The sequence below is a fragment of the Lepidochelys kempii genome, chromosome 10 (genome assembly GCF_965140265.1).
Source record: "Lepidochelys kempii isolate rLepKem1 chromosome 10, rLepKem1.hap2, whole genome shotgun sequence".
Classification (NCBI taxonomy): Eukaryota; Metazoa; Chordata; order Testudines; family Cheloniidae; genus Lepidochelys; species Lepidochelys kempii.
In genome coordinates, this window is record NC_133265.1 from 15,141,070 (window position 1) to 15,160,795 (window position 19,726).

The 19,726-nt window shown below is 44.0% G+C and overlaps 1 protein-coding gene across 20 annotated transcripts in view; it reads right to left on the bottom strand.

Annotated features, from left to right (window-relative positions):
- The window catches only part of TRRAP (transformation/transcription domain associated protein), a 154,730-nt gene that overhangs the window by 39,528 nt on the left and 95,476 nt on the right, over nucleotides 1–19,726 (bottom strand). For 15 of the 20 annotated variants that reach the window (XM_073362108.1, XM_073362105.1, XM_073362109.1 and 12 more), the window contains 4 exons: nucleotides 5,971–6,199; nucleotides 5,420–5,685; nucleotides 4,776–4,876; nucleotides 835–1,036 (listed from right to left, as the gene is read on the bottom strand). In XM_073362108.1, the coding sequence (XP_073218209.1) occupies nucleotides 835–1,036; nucleotides 4,776–4,876; nucleotides 5,420–5,685; nucleotides 5,971–6,199 (798 nt within the window). Of the gene's footprint in view, nucleotides 1–834; nucleotides 1,037–2,297; nucleotides 3,412–4,775; nucleotides 4,877–5,419; nucleotides 5,686–5,970; nucleotides 6,200–19,726 lie in introns of those variants that run through there. The other 5 variants (XM_073362121.1, XM_073362114.1, XM_073362125.1 and 2 more) reach the window with 2 other exon arrangements.

The following is a 19,726-nucleotide window of genomic DNA, read 5'->3' on the forward strand; positions in this document are numbered from 1 at the left end:
TTGCATACAAAGGGAGAATATTTCCCAGCAAAGAATGTCATCAGTTTCAGATTTTTCCATGAGGGTTGTTAAAAAGTGAACACTTAACGGTGAAGACATACATGCACAGTGAGAGCTGGCTGCCATGTTATAAACGCCAATACATACATACACAAATAAATAAAAAGGAGGAGAGCTCATACAGAAATATTCTCTCTTATTGACTAGTTTTAATTCAATAACTGTTGTAAAAAAACCCCAAACCCTTATAATTGTCACTGAACAATATAATATGGACAAATGTAAATTCAAGATGATTTTCAAGGGCAAGACATCTCCGATGCAGATTTCTCTTTGCATAGTGGACTGGAAATGCAGCTGGAGGAGCTAAGTTTAGTCCCTACAACACTCCTGCAGTATAGGATGGATTTTGGAGAGCTGGAGTCCAAGATTATTGATGTAGTTGCCCTGTGCCTCAACAGCAGTAGTAGCAAGAACTATGCAGATTGGGGAGGTTGATTTTAAGATCTTATACAACAGGAAGTGCCCTTCATCTGGACTCTCGTGGCTCTGACTGGAAGAGGGGCCAAGAATAGCTCCTTTATGCTGGGAGGTCTGGGACCTATACAATCACTGATGCATACTGCATTAGACTGAAATATTGCCAGGCAGTATTACTTACTTTCTGAGGCTTATTGAGCAGTTAAAGTTGTAGCATAATGTGTAAACCAAACCAAACGTGTGTTATTCATCTGTGCTGTCCTCCTCTATGCTGATGTCCCAAGGAACAACTTGGCTCTTATTATGCAGCTGTACCATAACCATTTCTTAAAAAATACATTTTCTAGGTCTTACCTTTGCTAAGTATTTTCTTGATTTGCTCTCATTCTGATGGCGACATGCATGCAGGTAGCAAGTAATGGCAGATACTCCTAGGTGCAGCTGACGTTCTTTCACAAAGATATTCTCCAAGTAGTCACCCCACATTGCCCAAGCCTTCACTAACACATCGTGCATCTGCACAGCTGCAGAAAAAGCTTTATTTGCTTCTTCAGACCTGCAGGATTATAGTATGTGACTAATTTGAATATTTATTTTACCTTAATAAAAACTAAGCTGCGTAATAAGTAGTAACACAGTAATCACAAAACATGGCACTCAACCTGGTTATTTTCTTAATACTGAACTGCATTTTTATTATTCAGTTCTCTAGTAATGAGGTTCCCCCTCCCCCACATTGCTAGCTTTCCATGAGCTTTCTTATGCAAAGCTGAATGTTTATTAAAATAAAAGTTTCATAATAGGAACACCGAGATACTGTTAAAAGGTCTATATTTACCACCACTTGAAAAACTGAAAAAAATCTTCCTATTAAAAAAACCAACAACCAGCCAAACAGCCTGTATTTTCAAGCAAACTCTCCTAGCAAATAATGAATAGGGAATTAAATATAACAGCCTTTCTTTAGAATTCATCTGATCCTGCCACTTATCCTCTCATCCCTTGAAGTCATGATCATCTATCTCCTAATGATCTTCAAACAATGTTTGAATTAGTCTCCGACTACAAAGAGGAAAATAATGACAATTCACTGTTTATCACACGTGCACAGTATGTCCCTTGTGTTTAATTTCCTTCTGGGAATTCCACATGCCTCCCCTCATTTTTCGGCAAAATTCTCTCTCACGCTTGTTTACCGAGCAGCAGGAGTGGTATAAAACTGACCCAACCCTAGTTGATTTCATTTAGCTAGGCCACAGGGAAAGCATTTTGTCCAGGCATGATCTTTAGTTGGGGGAAAAGAGAAGCAAAAGCTAGTTTCCCACATTAACATTTCCCCCAAAAAGCACTTCAGTCAAAATTGAGACTTGCTCCCGTGTTGCACCTGCAGAGCAATTCTGCTGTGTCTCAGAAGCAGGGGAAATGGATTAGGAGCAAAATCACTTTCACTACTGTTGCAAGGCAAACAAGCAACACTCGTTTGCAATACTGGCGGAAAGAAAAGGTGGGGAAATAACATAGGAAGGGTGGAGGAAGGAGCAGCCAGAAATATTTCTCCATGATGAACAGAAAGGCAATGGGGGGGGGGGGCGGGGGGAGATTGGGAGGATGTGAAGGGGAGAAGTCGGATTGGTAATGTATTGATACCACATCCAAACTCCTTGTCCAGCACATTGAGGACTTGGAAATGAAACTCACAAACAAATGTGAGAGAGATTTTTGCAGAAGAATGAGGGGAAGAGTGTGGAATTCCCATACTGAAATGAATAAAGCCACCAAATCAACGTGATCGGAAAGTGACTCCTTCCATCTCTTCACAGCCAGAACATGTGGCTTTCCGGGGATTGAGGAGGATCACAGATCTCTGACATATACTTTAATTTTAGGAGAGGGGAAAAGTGAAGGTTTTGGCAACTAAAACTGTATTGAATTCACAGAGTCATAGATTCGAAAACCTGAAGGAACCACTGTGATGTCTGAAAACTACTTGTATAGTGTAACAGACTCCCTGTGTAGTGTAACACAGGTCACAGAACTCCCCCTAACATTGATAATCTTAAGACCTTAAATATTTCCCATTCTGATTTCTTCCCCAAATACAGAAGGTTGTGCATATGCCAATTACCCCAATATAAATTAAACTCTTGAATCTGTATAATATGGTGCACACACTAAATACATTTCAAGTACATTAATAAATAAGAGATGAAAGACCTCACTTCGGCATCAATTTTTATCCCTCTCACATATGTACTGCAACACTGAAATGAGGAATCTTTCAAAGCATTTTGGGCTTCTTTGATATAGAAGTGCTCGAAGATAAATACATTCCTCTTACTAGATAAGTACTGGAATAAACAGTGCTATAGTTAAGTATTGCTTGTGTTTCTCTATTAACAGTGAACCTTAAAAATCTCATTTTAATACAAAAATATGAATATTCAATTCAGAAGACTACCCAACTTGTAATTATCTGTAGCAATACAAAACCTAAGTGACCAGCATTAGGGAAAAAATCACGATGTAAATGAAAATAACCTTGCCTGTCAAATAGCTTATTAAAAACTAATTACTCTCAATATTACCCAGCCACTTATTTTCCTCCAATAGCTTTCCATGTCCTAAGTTGTGCAGTCTTGGAACAGATTACTATGAGAGCAGTCTGATAAATGACTCTCTTTATCACTATTTTCCATTTCTACCGACAGGTTTTGTCCCTAGTCTTCCCTTTCTCTCCTCTTTCCTGTATTATCTATCACTCTGACACCACCGATGACTCTTTATACTACCTTTATCACCTTGTTCACAGAGTGGGCGGCAAAGGGGGGATGGTACACCCACAGGTGACTTAACTTCCAGTTCAGTTTATAGGCAGCAAAGAATTCACTCATTCACTGAGGCGTGCCATGCAAAACTGCCACTTTCATTTTGCTAATTGTAGGAGACAAATACATTACTGAAATTCTATACTTAATTTAGTATACTTTTGCAGAAAAGGGAGAAGAGTAAATATCTTATAATTGCATTTAAAAACTTACTATTCTACCCCATAAATCTGCTTGGATTCTAGACAGACATCATTAATTATTTATTTCATCTGCCCCCATTAAAAATTTAAACTGCCTAGCTTTCAGATGAAGTGTACAACTAAAGCCCATTTGTGGCCATTAAAGATCCTCTTTCACTTCCCATCAAAGTAATTACATTCTGCCCTGTTTAAAATTCCCTGTAGTTTCCATCGGAGAAGATAGTCATCATTTCCTGCCCTGATCTGTTATGTAGTGTTGCAGTGTACAGTTTAAAAGCTGATGAATTTCACTCAAGGAGTGGCTACATTGTACTGATAAGTGAAGTGATTCCCCTACATAAAGCATGCAAGAATAATGCCTTTTTAAATGGGTATGCAAATTCCTGCTGAATTGTACTGAAACTGCATAGGTGCCACGGGATAAAATTTGACCTATAGCTTGTAAATTAGTTTGCCTTCTGGATTAAAAGTGCCGTATCTTTCCCAACAGTAATAAAACACTTATTAACATGGAGGGTGAAAAACAGGTGGCAGGTATCTGTTTAAAAGGAAGCCTTAGAATTTAATGTTTTTAATCTGCTACAGGCAAGACCTTTGCAGTGCATATCAAGCTTTCAATATGATTATTTGAAAGGAGTTTATTATATGGCACTGCCATATTGTGTGATTCAGACTACTTAGACAATTTGCTGTATCTCGTCACCATTGTTTCTTATTCCTTTAATAGCTATTATTTAAGAAAGGGATGTACAGTGAACAAAAGCATACCACTTTTGCTCAGCAGACAGCTCTGATTTTATGGGTTGAACAGAATTTTTTCATAAGTGAACTGTTTTCTCAAAGTAATTCTTGACCCAAAAACTTAATCATATTAATGTCTCCTTTTTTGGCAGCTCCCATCTTATTATGATATTATATTTGTCATACAAAACACACTAGGCAGAGAACTTCTGAGTCCTAACCTCACTGTGGAGCCTTGTACAAGTCAGTTAACTTTACTTTTTCTCAATATGTAAAACTTCTCTAATAGAAGCAGTGCAAGGATTACTTGACCTAATTTTTCCACAATATTTTGAAAAGGTAAAGGGACGTGTATTACTATTAAAAACCACACAGAAGCTAAGTATCAGTGTGTATATTCATTTTTATCCTGATTTTATACTGGTTTAACATTTGAACAACTTAGCTGCTTAAACATTTTGTTGAAATATTTATGTTGCACTTCTCCCAGATGCATGCTGGTATCTCATCCAACCAACATACTTACTTGTTAATCTGAGCCAAGAACATTCCCTTCAGTGCATAGAACTCAGCCGTCATCTCCTTGGTGAAATACTTCAGATTAGTAGATTCAATAACCTCAAGGCCCTATTAAACAAATTTTTATGAAAGAGTCTGGTACAAAGAATTCTGTATCAATAAAAGGAAAAAGCTTCCTAAAAAGCTGCCAAAATAGAAATTCTCTTGACGTTTAATAAGCAACAATCTGTTCGAATTCTTAAATAAATAAAAAAATGCTTTCTAAAAATCTAAACAGATGCAGAATTTTTTTCAACTTTTCTTGGCTTTTATGCTAAATTCTTTATTGGGTCCTATCCCTTGCACTTGGTAGGCCATGAACTGCCTTTTCCACTTTTAAATTTCACTAAACCTAATACTGTATGTCAGTTTCTTTTGCTTACCATCACATTCCATTTTTCTTACCCATTTAACTCACTCAGTTTCACTTTAATATCCTGACTTTAATATTTAATGTGTGACTATTCATCACATATATAATAAGTCACTCAAAACTTAGTTTAAATCTTCACTTAATCCTGTGAGTCTTTTTCCCCCCTCTGCACACCTGATGGCAGATCAAACCCTCAAAGTCCCCAGCAACATGTCTTGACACAGATAATACAAACATACCTGCATACACTCATTTTTGCCCATGACTCCTGCCAGCTGAAGGTAGCATTTGACTTGCTGCCGAATCTTCTGAAAACAATCCACAATAGGCACAGTAGGGATAGTATGAATACGACTCAATATGTCCAGCGCTACATTGACCAGTCCTTGTTTCCGAGCTATCTTTCCATACTGGATAATTGCTGAAGCGGAAGCATGAACTCCCAACATAGCATTATTGGAACTGGGATCATGCTGAGAACTATTTTCATAGGCAGTTACAATGGCTAGAGAGACAGAAAGTAAAAAGTTACTATAAAACAAACATTATACAGAGAAAATACACATGAACAAATGACTTATGGAAATTTAAGATACTCGAACTTTTTTTTTTAGCTTTGATAATGTATGTTTTAGATGCAAAATATGCAACATTTTAAAACTAAGTTCTATTTCAAATTGATCATTTAAATATCAAAATCAATTATATTCTTGAGTGCTTGAAACTAGAGAATGGACATACATTTACAAAAATAAATATTTTTAAAACAGTGGGTGGTCTGGAAAATTACATGATGAATGCATGCTGGACCAGGCAGTTTTACCCTGGTAATGATGCTGTCTCCACATGAAAATGCTGCTCCAATGGGATAAGTCATCTGACACAATAGGTAACCTGTTCCTCCAAGTCTTTACGACAGTCTTCATATCATGCAGGCTGTTATTCCTCCCTAGATTAGTTGGCTGCAACCCTGCATTTATTTGTGCTGCTTCCTGAAGTTCTATGATTTGCTGTGCTGCCTAGAAGGATTAAGGAATATGAATTACAAGACATAAAATCTTGGTCACTAAACAAGGAAGTCCATCTTAAGACTGCAGCAATACAGACGTATAAGGAGCTGTCCACACTGTTTTATCAGATGAAGATATCCACCAATAATTTGATTAAGTCACTTAGTACACAGCTGAGCTATTTATATTCTTATTTTGCCAAACTGGTTATTGATGAGATAGAGGATTTCATAACCTCTAGTGAAGACACACAGTCAATAACCAATTTAATTATTAAGCCAAAAGGTAGAATTAGCATTTTGAGATAAGAATTTCAATAAATGTAAGATCACTGACACCCTGAATCACCACCCTGAATCACCAGTCTAGAGACTCAGTTCATGCCAGAGGTGATGTCTTAAAAAAAGGTTTAAAGTGCTTCCCTACACTCTTCAGTTCAAAATTCCAGTAAGATGGTTCAGATGTTCATCTTTTCCAGACAGGCAAATCAAGTAACAAGCACTTCACTCTGTGCACTCCTGTCTTTCTGAGGAGACCTAACCATTAACACCATGTACATTCTGAGTGGACATTACTGACTGTAGCTATTTTCCTCTATAATAGTATGTGTTTACCAATATCTTTGGGGGAAAAAAACTGGGACCAACCTAAAAGTTCAGGTAACCAATTAGCATGGCTTCTCACATAGGGCAGAACTAACAATAGAACTTATATTTATTTTATTTTGTCTAAAACCCTTTCAACAAGTCTTGCATATAAAATTTGTGCCTGTAAATACTCATTTTTCATAAAAACCAGAAACAGTAGAGGTGGTGAACCTGCAATTTTTTGCATCTTCTCCAAGTTTTATTTTGCAACAGTGAGTATTTTTTTCCATACATCCCTAATCCAAATGACAACAATGGCTGGCTGGCTAGCTAGCTGCCACTCTAATCACCAGAAAGAAAACCTTCAAAGTTTATTTAGATTTTCATATGATTCAATTATTATTACTGCTTGAAAACAAACAAAGTAATTCTGACTGGAAGCCTTCTCAAATACAATCTGAATTTATATCAACTTTAGACAATCAGAAAATAGTAGAGAGCACCCAGTTTATGATAAAGTAGCAGGTTGGAATAAAAGTACTGATCCTAAATCAACGGAATGCAAACTTTTCATAGAACCTGTAAAAATAGTTACTGGTCCTTCCTGAACTCCACAATGAAAGCATAACTGCATAAAATACGGTCTATGCTTGCTTAAAACTAAGAAGACATTTCAAAAATGTGAACATTCATAGTATTTAACCAGTTTAAAAGTGACTTTTACAGCCATCCAGCACGCCCAAATCAAGGAAAGGAACAAACAGAAGATGGCAGCAGACTCACACCTACAAGGAAGAGCAGACATTTTGTTGAACTTCAACAATCTACAGAAAAGACCCACGCTCTCTACTGGAATTTAATCATCTATAGTGCAATTAAACCAATATACTATCCTCTAAGCTACTTCTCAAAAGATAACATTTGCATTCACTGTTAATCAACTCAATAAAATAACTGTTCAAAAATCATTCCACATTTACAAAGTCAAATCTCTTGAAACAAAATACATTAAGGAAAGTAATATTTTCCCACAATCATCTCAGTATCAGCTCACACAATAGCTTAACTACTTCCATTCATCACGTAAATTTAATTTTCTTGCAGGTATTTAATCACACACTATCTGATATAAAAAAGTAATTACTGCAGTGCAAATTCATTGTTTGGTTTGTACCTTCATCAATCACTGCCTATTTTATCATTTCTACACTGGGGATATATATAAAAAGATTATTTAAAAATACTAAGTTTAACTGATGTCACATGTGGAACCTTTTAAATATTTTATTTAGCAACATTAATCCTTCATGCTGGAGGCTCTGGGCACTTCCATTGCCAGCCCTGAAAAAAGCTAAATAAATTCCCAACTCTTGGTAGCAAGGAGTTAATTCAATCAAGCCATCCTCCAGATGCAACATTTCAAAGAAATTAAGTGTTCTGCTATTATTTATCAAAACTGTACTCTGACACTCATTATTTAAGATGTAGAAACCTTATGTATTCATTCACTATCCATCTAATGCAGCATGAACGATTAGGAAAATTCAGGGAAACAGGCTACTGTGTAGGACATGTCCACACAAGCATAAGGATTTCAGTTATGTATTATAGATCTTTCAGATTTAAGATTTTGCTATTTATGGATCATATCCAGTACTAAGAATAAGGAAGAGAGACCTATCTTAACTCTTGCAAAAGCCATAGATCGTAAGGGAAACTTCATAAAGCACATTCACTAAAAATGATCAAGAGAGGGCTTTATACATGAATGTATTGCTTATGTAAGGGGTCAGATTCTTAGTATAAAAACTAAGTCCAATTTATGTGTAAAACAGGTACACCACGGGTAGCAACCCTGCAAGCTTCTTGCCATTGTCCTGGCAACATATCTTACCCTCTTTTGGATGCACTATGTCTGTGTGTCAAGGTAGCTCCCAAGCCCAACCAATTTAGGATTTTTTACTAAAATTGCCGACAAAGGTAACGGTGGGTTTTAATGACATGAGGATTTGTCCATTAAGAAATTAACAGTTGGTGCTATCTTTCCATCACTACTGCACAGGGCTGTGGTTGAAACAGTAGCCTAGATGTGAAAAGTTAAACTTTCAAAATAGTAACACGAGCCAATTTTTAGTAACTAGTAGACTCTGTACAACACAAAAATAAGGGCACAAGGTAAAATTTTCAGAAGCGTCAGGAGCCTACGTCAAATTTTATTAAGTGACTTTAAGCATGAAGGATCCTCAAAGCCAATGAGACAGAGTCCTAAGGGCCTAAGTCACTTAGGCACTTTTGAAAATTTTAGCCACAGACAATAATTACCTACAGATCATACACTCACTTTTTAGGCAGCTTAGAACTTAAGATATTAAATGGCAAGTGAGTAAACTACAAGAAAACCCAAACCAAATCTTCACAGGTCCGCCCTAAATTAACCCCCTTCCTAAGACTTATCCTTTTCAATGATAATGGCAAACCCAAAAGTTCTGACAGCCTCTTCCAAATCCCACTTCTTAAAACTTCCCAGAATCTTGGCTTCCCAGGTTATTCTGTGACCCAAAGGCATTCAAATCTTTTACACTTCAGGCTTTGGAAGTGTGCCATGTACTCAAGAGTGTGATTAAGCTAGAAAACACAATTTTGTTGCTCATGCTGGCTGGTATAGATGGGGCATAAATATTTTCAATGGCAGTTGAAAGACGTTCAATTTTTAACAAAGTGAAAAAGATATTCTGATACTAACAGAACTCTAAGTTCTGTCCTTTGCAGCTTTTTCCTTAAAAAGGTAATTATTTGGCATATGGATGTTCAATGTCATTATTTCTGTCTTTGTGGTTTTTCCATAACAGAGTCAGGAAAAACAGATCAATAATTCAAAAAAACATTTTGACAGCTAAAAAGTTCCCCTCCTTGGCAGTGGTACTGATTCATTAAAAAAAAAAAAAAAAAGAAGCATCTGTTGAAGTTCTAAAATATTTATACAGGCAGCTAAAATCATCTGAAAAATGTATCAGGTTTTGATATTTTATACTGCAAGCTGTGAGGTGGGAGTCCTTTTTGGCTATAGTGCAGCATCTATGCAAATTGTGGGAGAGTCAGCCACCACACCAGTAGCCTTCTGTCTAATTAGAAGCTTAGCTTTTCAACCTTCAAGATGTGCCATTCCTTACTGAGTTACATATAATATCACCAGCAGCTATCATTCCTCTCTTTCCCCCCCACTCAGGCTATTATGACTCATACTTGCTGTGTCATGTTGAACTTATATTGCCCACTCTTCATGGGAGAGACTTTTTAAATTTGTGCAAAATGCCTCACAAAGACATTTCTAAGTGCTTAAAAGAAATCTTCTCAAAAGGTTTTCACAACCCTTTCAGGATATGACAAGAAAGACAAACAGTTACCTTTTCCATAACTGGTGTTCTTCAAGACGTGTTGCTCATGTCTATTCCACAATAGGTGCCACGTGCACCGGTGCAGGAAGTTTTTCCCCGAGCAATATCCGTAGCGGGGAGAGCCCTCCTGCGACCCCCAGAGCGGCGCCTGCCTGGCTTGGCATAAGGGGGGATGAGCTCCCCCCACCCTCAGTTCCTTCTTGCCAGACAACTCCGACAGAGGGGAAGGAGGGTGGGATGTGGAATAGACATGAGCAACACATCTCGAAGAACACCAGTTACGGAAACAGGAACTGTCTTTTCTTCTTTGAGTGATTGCTCATGTGTATTCCACAATAGGTGATTCCAAAGTATATCTGTTAGAAGTGGGTAGGAGTTCACAAGTTCTCAGGACGGAGTACCACCCTGCCAAACCCAGCATCATCCCTGGCCTAGGAGACTATCACATAGTGCAAAGTGAACATGTGAACCTAAGACCACGTGGCAGCCCTACAAATGTCCTGGATGGGGACGTGGACCACGAAGGCAGCTGATGAGGCCTGCGCCCGAGTCAAGCGTGCCCTCACAATGGGCGGTGGGGGAACACCCGCCAGCTCATAACAGGAACGGATGCGCGAAGTGATGGGCGTAGAAAGCCGCTGAGTGGAAAATCAGCTGACCCTTCGCGCACTCAGCCGAGGCGACAAACAGTTGCGAAGACTCTGAATGGCTTGGTCCGCTCGAGGTAGAAAGCCAGAGCTCATCTCACGTCGAGCGTGTGAAGACGGCATTCCTCACTAGTCACATGAAGCTTGAGGCAGAGGACTGGCAGTAAAATATCCTGACCCATGTGATTGGCGGAGACCACCTTCGGGAGGAATGCGGGGTGTGGGCAGAGCTAGACCTTGTCCATATGAAAAACTGTTTACGGCAGTTCGGAGGTTAGGGCCCTGATCTCTGAGACCCACCTGGCTGACGTGATAGCTACCAGGAAGGCCACCTTCCATGAGAGGTGAATCCAGGAACACATGGCCAGTGGTTCAAGTGGGTCCCCCATGAGACGAGTCAGCACCAGATTTAGGTCCCACAGTGGAACCAGGGGCTTGGAATATGGGTAGAGATGGTCCAAACCCTTAAGGAACCGGGCAGTCATAGCATGGGAAAACACCGTGTGCCCTTGCACTGGGGGATGAAAGGCCGATATGGCCACCAAGTGTACCCTGACTGACGAGGGCGCCAGTCCCTGGGCCCTCAGGTGGAGGAGGTAATCAAGGATAAGCTGGATTGGGGCGGCCACCGAGAAAACAGCCTGGCCTGCCACCCACCTCGAAAAACGAGACCACTTCGCCACAGAGGATTGGCGAGTGGAGGGCAGTCTACTTTCGAGGAGGATGCACTGAACCTATTCCGAGCATGTCCTTTCCTCACCACGTAGCCACGCCGAGAGGTGAAGCGTTGATAGGTTGGGATGGCGGAGGCGGCCCTGGTCCTGAGAGCGCAGGTCCGGGCGGAGCGGCAACTGCCATGGCGAGCTACAGCTAGTCCCGAGAGGGTCCTTTACCAGTGCTGCCTGGGCCATGCCAGGGCAAAGAGGAGGACCCTGGCTTTGTCTTTATTTTCTACAGGGCCCTGCTGATCAGCGGGAACGGGGGAAAGGTGTAGAGGAGCTGGCCTGACCAGGACAGGGTAAAGGCATCGGAGATAGCAAGATAGCACCCCTCCCTAGCCCCCCCCCCCCCAGAGCAGAACCGGTGGCATCATCGGTTCTTCCGGGTCGCAAATAGGTCCACCTGGGGAGTACCCCACCTTCGGAAGAGCTGGTGAGCCACCTCCGGGTGTAGAGACCACTCGTGCGGAGAGGAAAAAATCCCTGCTCAAGCAATCCGCCTTCACATTCTGGGCACCCGGCAGGTGGAAGGCTTTTAGGTAGATGTCGTGGGCTATACAGAAGTCCCAGAGACTGAGGGCTTTGCAGCAGAGGGCAGAGAATCAGGCCCTGCCTTGTCTGCTGATATAGAATATCGAGGTCATGTTGTCCGTGAGGACCCTGACTACCTTGCCCTCCAGGTGCGAACAGAAGGCCATACACGCCATTTGCACCGCCCTAAGTTCCTTGACGTTTATATGAAGGGGTAGGTCTTGTAGCGACCACAGGCCTTGGGTCTGAAAGTTCCCCACATGGGCCCCCCAACCCAGGTCTGACGCGTCGGACACCAGCTCCAACGACAGGGCCCTGTCTCTGAATGGGACCCCTTGGAGCATGTTGTTTGGGGCGGACCACCACCGCAGGGAGGCAAATCACAGAGTTCGGCACAGTGACGACTTTGTCCATTCTGTCTGTGGCCTGGGAGAACTGCGAGGCCAGCCAGAGCTGGAGGGGCCTCATTCTGAGTCTGGCGTGACGGACCACATATGTGCACGCAAACATGTGACCCAGCAGTTGCACGCAAGCCCTGGCTGTCGTCACCGGGAACCTTGTGACCAAGTCGATGAGCCCTTTCAGGGTCTCAAACCTGTCTGGTGGGAGAGAGGCCCTAGCTGACGTTGCGTCCAGTAGCGCCCCAATAAAGTCTATGTGTTGGACTGGGACTAACATGGACTTGGCATTGTTTATAAACAGGCCCGGGGCAGTACATGTGGACAAGAGGAGCGCTACATGATCCCTCACCTGTGACCAGGAGGTGCCTTTGACTAGTCAGTCGTCCAGATATGGAAGTATTTGGACCCTCTGGTGTCTGAGGTAGGCCGTTACCACCTCCATACACTTTGTAAAGACCCTGGGGGCAGTGGACAGACCAAACAGTAGGACCATGAATTGGTAGTGACTCTCCCACCACGAAACAGAGGAAGCGTCTGTGCCCCTCGAATATGCGGATATGGAAGTGTGTGTCCTATAGATCGAGGGCAGCATACCATTCCCCAGGATCCAGGGAGGGGATGATGGAGGCCAGAGAAACCATGCGGAACTTGAATTTCACCATGTAGTGGTTCAGGCCTCGCAGGTCCATGATGGGCCTGAGCCCCCCTTTGACATAGAGGCCCAAGGTCTGGAGGGTCGTGTAGGAGTCTTTCATGCCATGCAGCCTTGTGTCTGTTTCCTCAGCAAACAGAGCCTTCCCGTCGAAAGGGAGATCCTGCATTGACGACTGCGCTTCGCTGGAGAGCCCAGAAGTCATGGCGCCTGTCTCACGGACACCGCTGAGTCCATGGACCGTACAGCTGTGTCAGCTGCATCCGAAGTGGCCTGCAGGGATGCCCTTGCGGCCGCCACCCCTTCCTCCACGAGTGCCTTAAACTTCTTATCTCGCTCCCAGAATGAGTCCTCAAACTTGGAGGGATTCCCAGAGGTTAAACTCTTAGCGACCTAGGAGAGCCTGATGGTTTGCTACTCACAGCTGAAAGCTTGACGATGAATAAACTTTTCTCCCACAAGTATCCAGCCTCCAAGAGTCTTTGTTTTTGGGGGTCGGAGCTGGTTGCCCCTGCCGCTCCCTGTGGTTGACGGACTCGACTACCAAGGAGTTGGGCGCCGGGTGGGTATACAGATACTCGTGTCCCTTCATGGGTACAAAGTACTTGCGTGCCGCCTTTATAGAGATGGGTGCCAACGAGGCTGGTGTTTGCCACAGGGCATTTGAAATTCTTGCACCCCTTCATGGAGGGGCAAGGCCACCCTGCCCGGTGCTGAAGAGGACAGCACATTGAACAGGGAGTCTGAGGGCTCTTCCATCTCCTCCGCCTGGAGATGGAGACTCCCTGCCACCCTTTTTAGGAGGTTTTGGTGGATCCGGTAGTTCTCCTGTGGGACAGAGGGGGTGGGGCCACAATCAGCTCCTCTCGACCGGGTGAAGCCCGTGCAGTGCTTTGGGTGTCGTCCGGCACCAGAGGATCCACCACCTGATCGGACTCCATGCACGGTACTGAGGACACAGGTCCCACCAACCTTTTTTCTGGCAGTCTAAAGATGGACGCCAACGGTGCTTCTGAGGCCCCGGCCACCAAGTGAGCCCCCATCGGGGGCTGTGCTGGAGGCCACCGTGCCCACTGGTACCACTGGGCCAGCCACGATGCTTGGTGCCATCGTGCTTGCTGAGGTACCGGCAGAGCCTGCTGTTTGGGCTGGCTAGCTTGGCCTGTAGACGGGCATCTGTGAGGGGAGGCCGGGCTGGAGTATGATCCACAGCTGCCCCTGGACCGGGAGTATCGGCGGTGCCGGGATCTACGTCGGCCACGGGACCACAATCTCGAAGTGGAGGAGCAGCACCAACGGTAGTAGTTGCTCCACAAACGGTCTCGACGGGTGGACCCGCATCGGTGAGACGCCAGCAATCGACACCCGGGGCTACGGTGCCTTGGTGGAGACTTGGAACGGGAGTACGAGTGGGAAAGGTATCGACGATTGTGCCACGACCGACTGCGGTATCTCCTGCGACACGAGGACCGTTGGCGACATCCGCCACGGTCCCATCGATATTTGCTTCGCGAAGACGAGCAGTGCTGGGAGTCCTGGTTGGACGGCACTCATCTGGACAGTCTGGCCTGTGTCAAGGGCGATCTACATGGACTGAGCCCTGAACGGTCGCTGGGCGATGACGGGAACGTTCCCTCGACCAAGACCAGTACCGGGCCAGTGGCAACTGCAGTGATCCAGGCAGCGGCTTGCCTCTGGAGCGTGGGGACGACATCGGCAGAGCTCTGGGAACCGACATGGACATGATGTTCCTGGCTGCTTGGAGGGCTTCGGGCGCAGATGGCATCCGGACATCCAGAGAGGCCTGCTCCGAAGGGGCCGGGCTACTCCACTCAACGCGAGTCAGAGGTTTAGGGACCGAGGGGGATCGAGAACTACACGACACTGGCCTAGCCTCTGTCCCAGACTTCCCTCGGTGCCGTTGCCTTCCCTCGGTGCCTTCCGGTCCTCTTGGCATGCCCCATGGACGGGGAGCGGTGCCGACTGGACAATGGTACCGGAGGGCCTCCGCGTACTGATGCCGCGGTGCCGGGTGCTGGTTCGGAGCGGCATGCCAGGGTCGGGGTCAGCGACGACTCCATCAGGATGGCCCAGAGTCTGATGTCCCTTTCTTTTTTAGTCCAGGGCTTGAAAGACTTGCAGATCTTGCACCTTTCGCTGATATGGGTTTCTCCCAAGCAGCGCAGACAATCTGCATGCAGGTCACTCTTTGGCATAGAGCGCCTACAAGAGCCGCACGACTTAAAGCCTGGGGTGCGGGTCATGCCCCAGCCCAGGCTCAATGACTATCTAAACTAACTGAATTAGCTAACTGAATACAGGTACTACTGAACAAACGAAGAGTTCTGGGGACAAGCCGCAGCAAAGCTGGAGCTGAGAAGTTCCGACGCACCTTCACTGGTGGCAAGGAGGAACTGAGGGTGGGCGGAGCACAGCCCCCCTTATACCGCGCCAGGCAGGTGCTGCTCCAGGGGTTGTGGGGGGGGGCGCCCCCCCCTACGGGTACTGCTAGGGGAAAAATTTTCAGCACCAATGTACGTGGCGAGCATGCACACCTATTGTGCAATACACATGAGCAATCACTCGAAGAAGAAGAAGAAACTCTTTCCCCTAATTTTTCATGTGGATCTTATTTTTGAGTAAGGTGTATGCCAAGGAGAAAGATTAAAAATACTGGTTTTAAATAATGCCTGTAGTTCTTCATAATCTGAAATACCAATAAAACTAGGTTTACATAAGGAAACAAAACAAAACAGAAAAGCTCCACACACCATATCACATACACCCCAGAAAATCTAGCCCTAAGTGCTGTCAAACCCTGCAGCAGGTTCTGGAGAAGGTCATTAAAGATGACAAGAAAAAGGACTAACAAATTTTAAACACTGAGCCTTTAAACAAACACCCAAAGCTTGAAGTCCTGTTTAACAATGGAGAAAAAACCCAGCTTTTTACTTCTATTATTCCAAAGAAAATACACTTTGTTTGCAAAAATGCAGATAATCGCATGCCTGCTTCTGAAGTCAAAATAACTTCTGTTAAAAACGATTCAAGAGTTGGCAGTGAGTTCAGCTCTAATCTAAAAATAGGAAATAGAAGAGATAAAAGCTAGTATGTACTAAGTAGCAAAACAGCACAGAAATGACAGTTTGGCCGAGTCTCTGTGTGCTATATGCTTGGTTTTCCAGTTGAAACGGTACTTGTTTCTGTACACAGAAGTCAAGGATTGGCACGCATACATGAGATAGTCTTAAGAAATTATGCACATGCTATGTACAGTGTACTGCAGTTCCACAAAAAAATAGGAAAGTCTTATGCTATAAACATTTTCTTCCTACATTTAAATGACATCTTGACATTTGCCAGAAGAGTTATGTCAGTTGATGTAGGTGGTATTGAATTAGTTGTTTATTTTCCTGCTGGAGGTTCCTGCAGTCCGGAATTAATGAATTGCTCCTCACTTCTCTCTCTGCACAAGTCAGTGGAATGCTACACTGCTGGAATTTTAGGTCCAGAAACACCCCATTTCAGGAGCAGTCTGCCTCCAGCTCCATGCTTCCTTTTATCCAGCAGGGGGTAGCTGACTTTTTTTCTGCAGTAAAGGCAACTTACTCTCAAGACCTGGAGTATTGTGATACCCAGTCTGAAGTGGGATTGTTCTACCTTTCATGCTGCTGGCATTATCCACTCTATACTGTATCTGGGGAACAGCTGAGATCACCTTTGTGCAGGATACAAGCATGCACCTTAGTCTCCAGGATACACGATGGGATAGCACCTAACTGAGCCTCCCTCCTTACATCAGCACAAGGGATAAATTGATGTAACCAGCGTCAGCACATCTACGCTACACTGCTAGAGTTGTCCCATTCTAGTGGCTGTAGTGCAGACATACTCTCAAATACAGAGGTCTTCCATCTGCCCGTCCTTGGCCTCCTCTGCAGCATTAGGGGAAATTCTCTGAAGGATTCATCTTTGAACAGGATGTCCCCGTTCATCCAGGCACATCACAGAGCTACTAAACTAGGATGTGAGCTGGCGCCTCCTGCTCCCTTTCATGCAGGTCACCAAAACGAAGTTTCAAGTACGAAGCATGAAGTAAGTAGGCAGCACTATTCTTGTTGATCACCTTGAGCACCCAGTGGATCTGAATCAGCCATAGTGGTGAGTGTAGCGGGGGAATCACCCTGCTCCGGCCCTGAAAGGGCTAAAAGCCAGACCTTGGAGAGGGCTGAGGCTGAGAGCCACTAAGAAAAGGCTGATTGGGAAGGCAGCCACAGCTGGAGCCACGCTCAATTAGGAGACAGCTGGCCCTGTAAAAGGGCTGTGAACCAGCAGCTGGGGCAGTCTCTCTCCAGCCGTAGAGAGAGAAGGACCTGGCTGCCTGGGAGCTGAGCAGGGTACCTGAGTAGAGTAGTGCTACGGAACTCCAGCCTGCTAACACCGGCCTGCAGAGGGCACTCCGGGCTGGAAAGAGCTAATTCCCAAGACGACCAGCAGGAGGTGCCGCGCTGGTGAGTCATCGCCTCGCTACAGTAAGAAGAAACACATTCTGCCTACAGAAGAAGTAATTTCGCAATTATTTCCCTACATAGTCTTCCAAAAAGTCTGGTGGAAAGAACCCTTCCTCAGTGTTCTGATCCTGATTTTCATAGTCAGATTGTGCAGGAGAGGAGGGGAAGAGGAAGGAGGGCTGCAATGGAGTGAGAAGGCACCTAGTCTCCTAACTGTATGATATGTCTCAGTGGACAGGAAGTCGCTGTACAAGAGGGAATCTTCAAGAGATGTACAAAGGGGCATGAAAAACCAGCCTCTGAGGCAAGTCTTGCTTTTGGTTTCTGCACAGACGCAAGTCCCTTGTGCTGGTTAAAGAGTTATAATTTTGAACCATTTCCTCTTTCATTTCAACAGACTACACATGCTCATCAAGCTTTAGGTGCCCAGAGTCTGCAGTAGTTTTCAGCTGAGCACTATTACGCTTTGGAAAAGACAGTCTTTCACTAATGCCAGAGTTTTAGAAAACAAGTTCTTCTTTGACCCCAAGCCTTGAGCCAAGGGGATGTCTACACTACAATAAAAGTTGTGGCACAGCTGTGGCTAGCCTGGGTCAGCTGACTCAGGCTCATAGGGCTCAGGCTGTAGGGCTATAAAACTGCAGAGTAGACAGGGTGAGAGGAGAGGAGAGGAGAGGAGAGGGTCCCAGAGCCTGAGCCAAGTCCAGACGTCTATACTGCAATTTCCAAGCACAGTGAGCCAAAGTCACCTGACAAGAGCCAGCTGCGGGTATTTTACAGCTGTGTAGACATAACTTTAGTGTTCAGAACTCTACTCCTATGATAGCAATGCCAGCATTCCTGAACACACATTTTTCTTTTAATGGCACTGACTTCAAACAGTTGGCTCGACTGAAGAAGTCCAGCTAAGACTCAAAGTAACCTATAGATTTGAGGCTTCTGAAACCTGTACTGTATTTACAATGTGTTGAACAGAAAAGAAAATAATTTTACAGATCCATTCTACATTTCCACAGGTGTTATCATAAAGCAATAGCATCACATCCTCACAATGGGCCTGATTCCAAAGGCCACTGAAGTGCATGGGAGCCCTTCCAATGACTTATAAGCTAGTCCAAAGTCCCTTAAAAGAAAAGGTTGAGCCACAGGGCCAACTTTTTCAAAGCTTAGTTTACCTCCCATGGCAACACTAACCTTTATAAAGGAATTCCAACCAAAATATAAATGTTGCAATTTTAATTTAAAAATATCACCAGGAATAACCTTTCACTTATGAGTACTGTGTAACAAAAGAACTCTTTCTTGCTATAAAATTACTTGAGAATCTTCCCCTAGCCCTTCCTAACCTCCAAGAAATATCAACTATGTTTCATCAAAATCTTTTTCTTATGATTACTAAAATACTGAAACTTGTTACTTGAAAAATCATTTTTTAATGAAGGGATTTTAAGCAGTCATGGGATAAGAGGGAAGGTCCAGACTATAAGGAAGAGTTGCTGACACTGGAGAGGTTTGTTGGGATGTGCACCAAATGGATCAGAAACAAAGGGTAGGAATAAACGGTCAGTTTTCAGTTGGCATCAGAGGCAGAGTCCCTAGTGATCACGTAATGTTCTGCAAAGGTGTGGACTAACACCCACGTTGCTGCTCTGCAGATCTCGGAGACGGGGCCATCCTTGAGGAAGGAGACAAATGAGACTGATCTCATGAAATGTGTATGGATTGAGACTGGAGGGGTCATGTTATGAATTTGGTAATACTGCCTGATGCAATCTGAGACCCATTTGGATAATCTTTGGGCTGATATAGCTGAGCCCTTAGATCTTTCCACCGCAGAGAGAAATAGTTTAGGGGACTTCCTGAAGGCTTTTGTCCTATTGAGGTAGAATGCAAGAGCTCTCCTAACACCTAGGTAATCAGCACATAGCTGCAGCCCTGAGGGCCATACAGGTAATACATGGGGGACGGATAGCTCAGTGGTTTGACCACTGGCCTGCTAAACCTAGGGTTGTGAGTTCAACTCTTGAAGGGACCATTTAGGGATCTGGGGCAAAAATAAGGAACAGTACTTGGTCCTGCTGTGAAAACAGGGG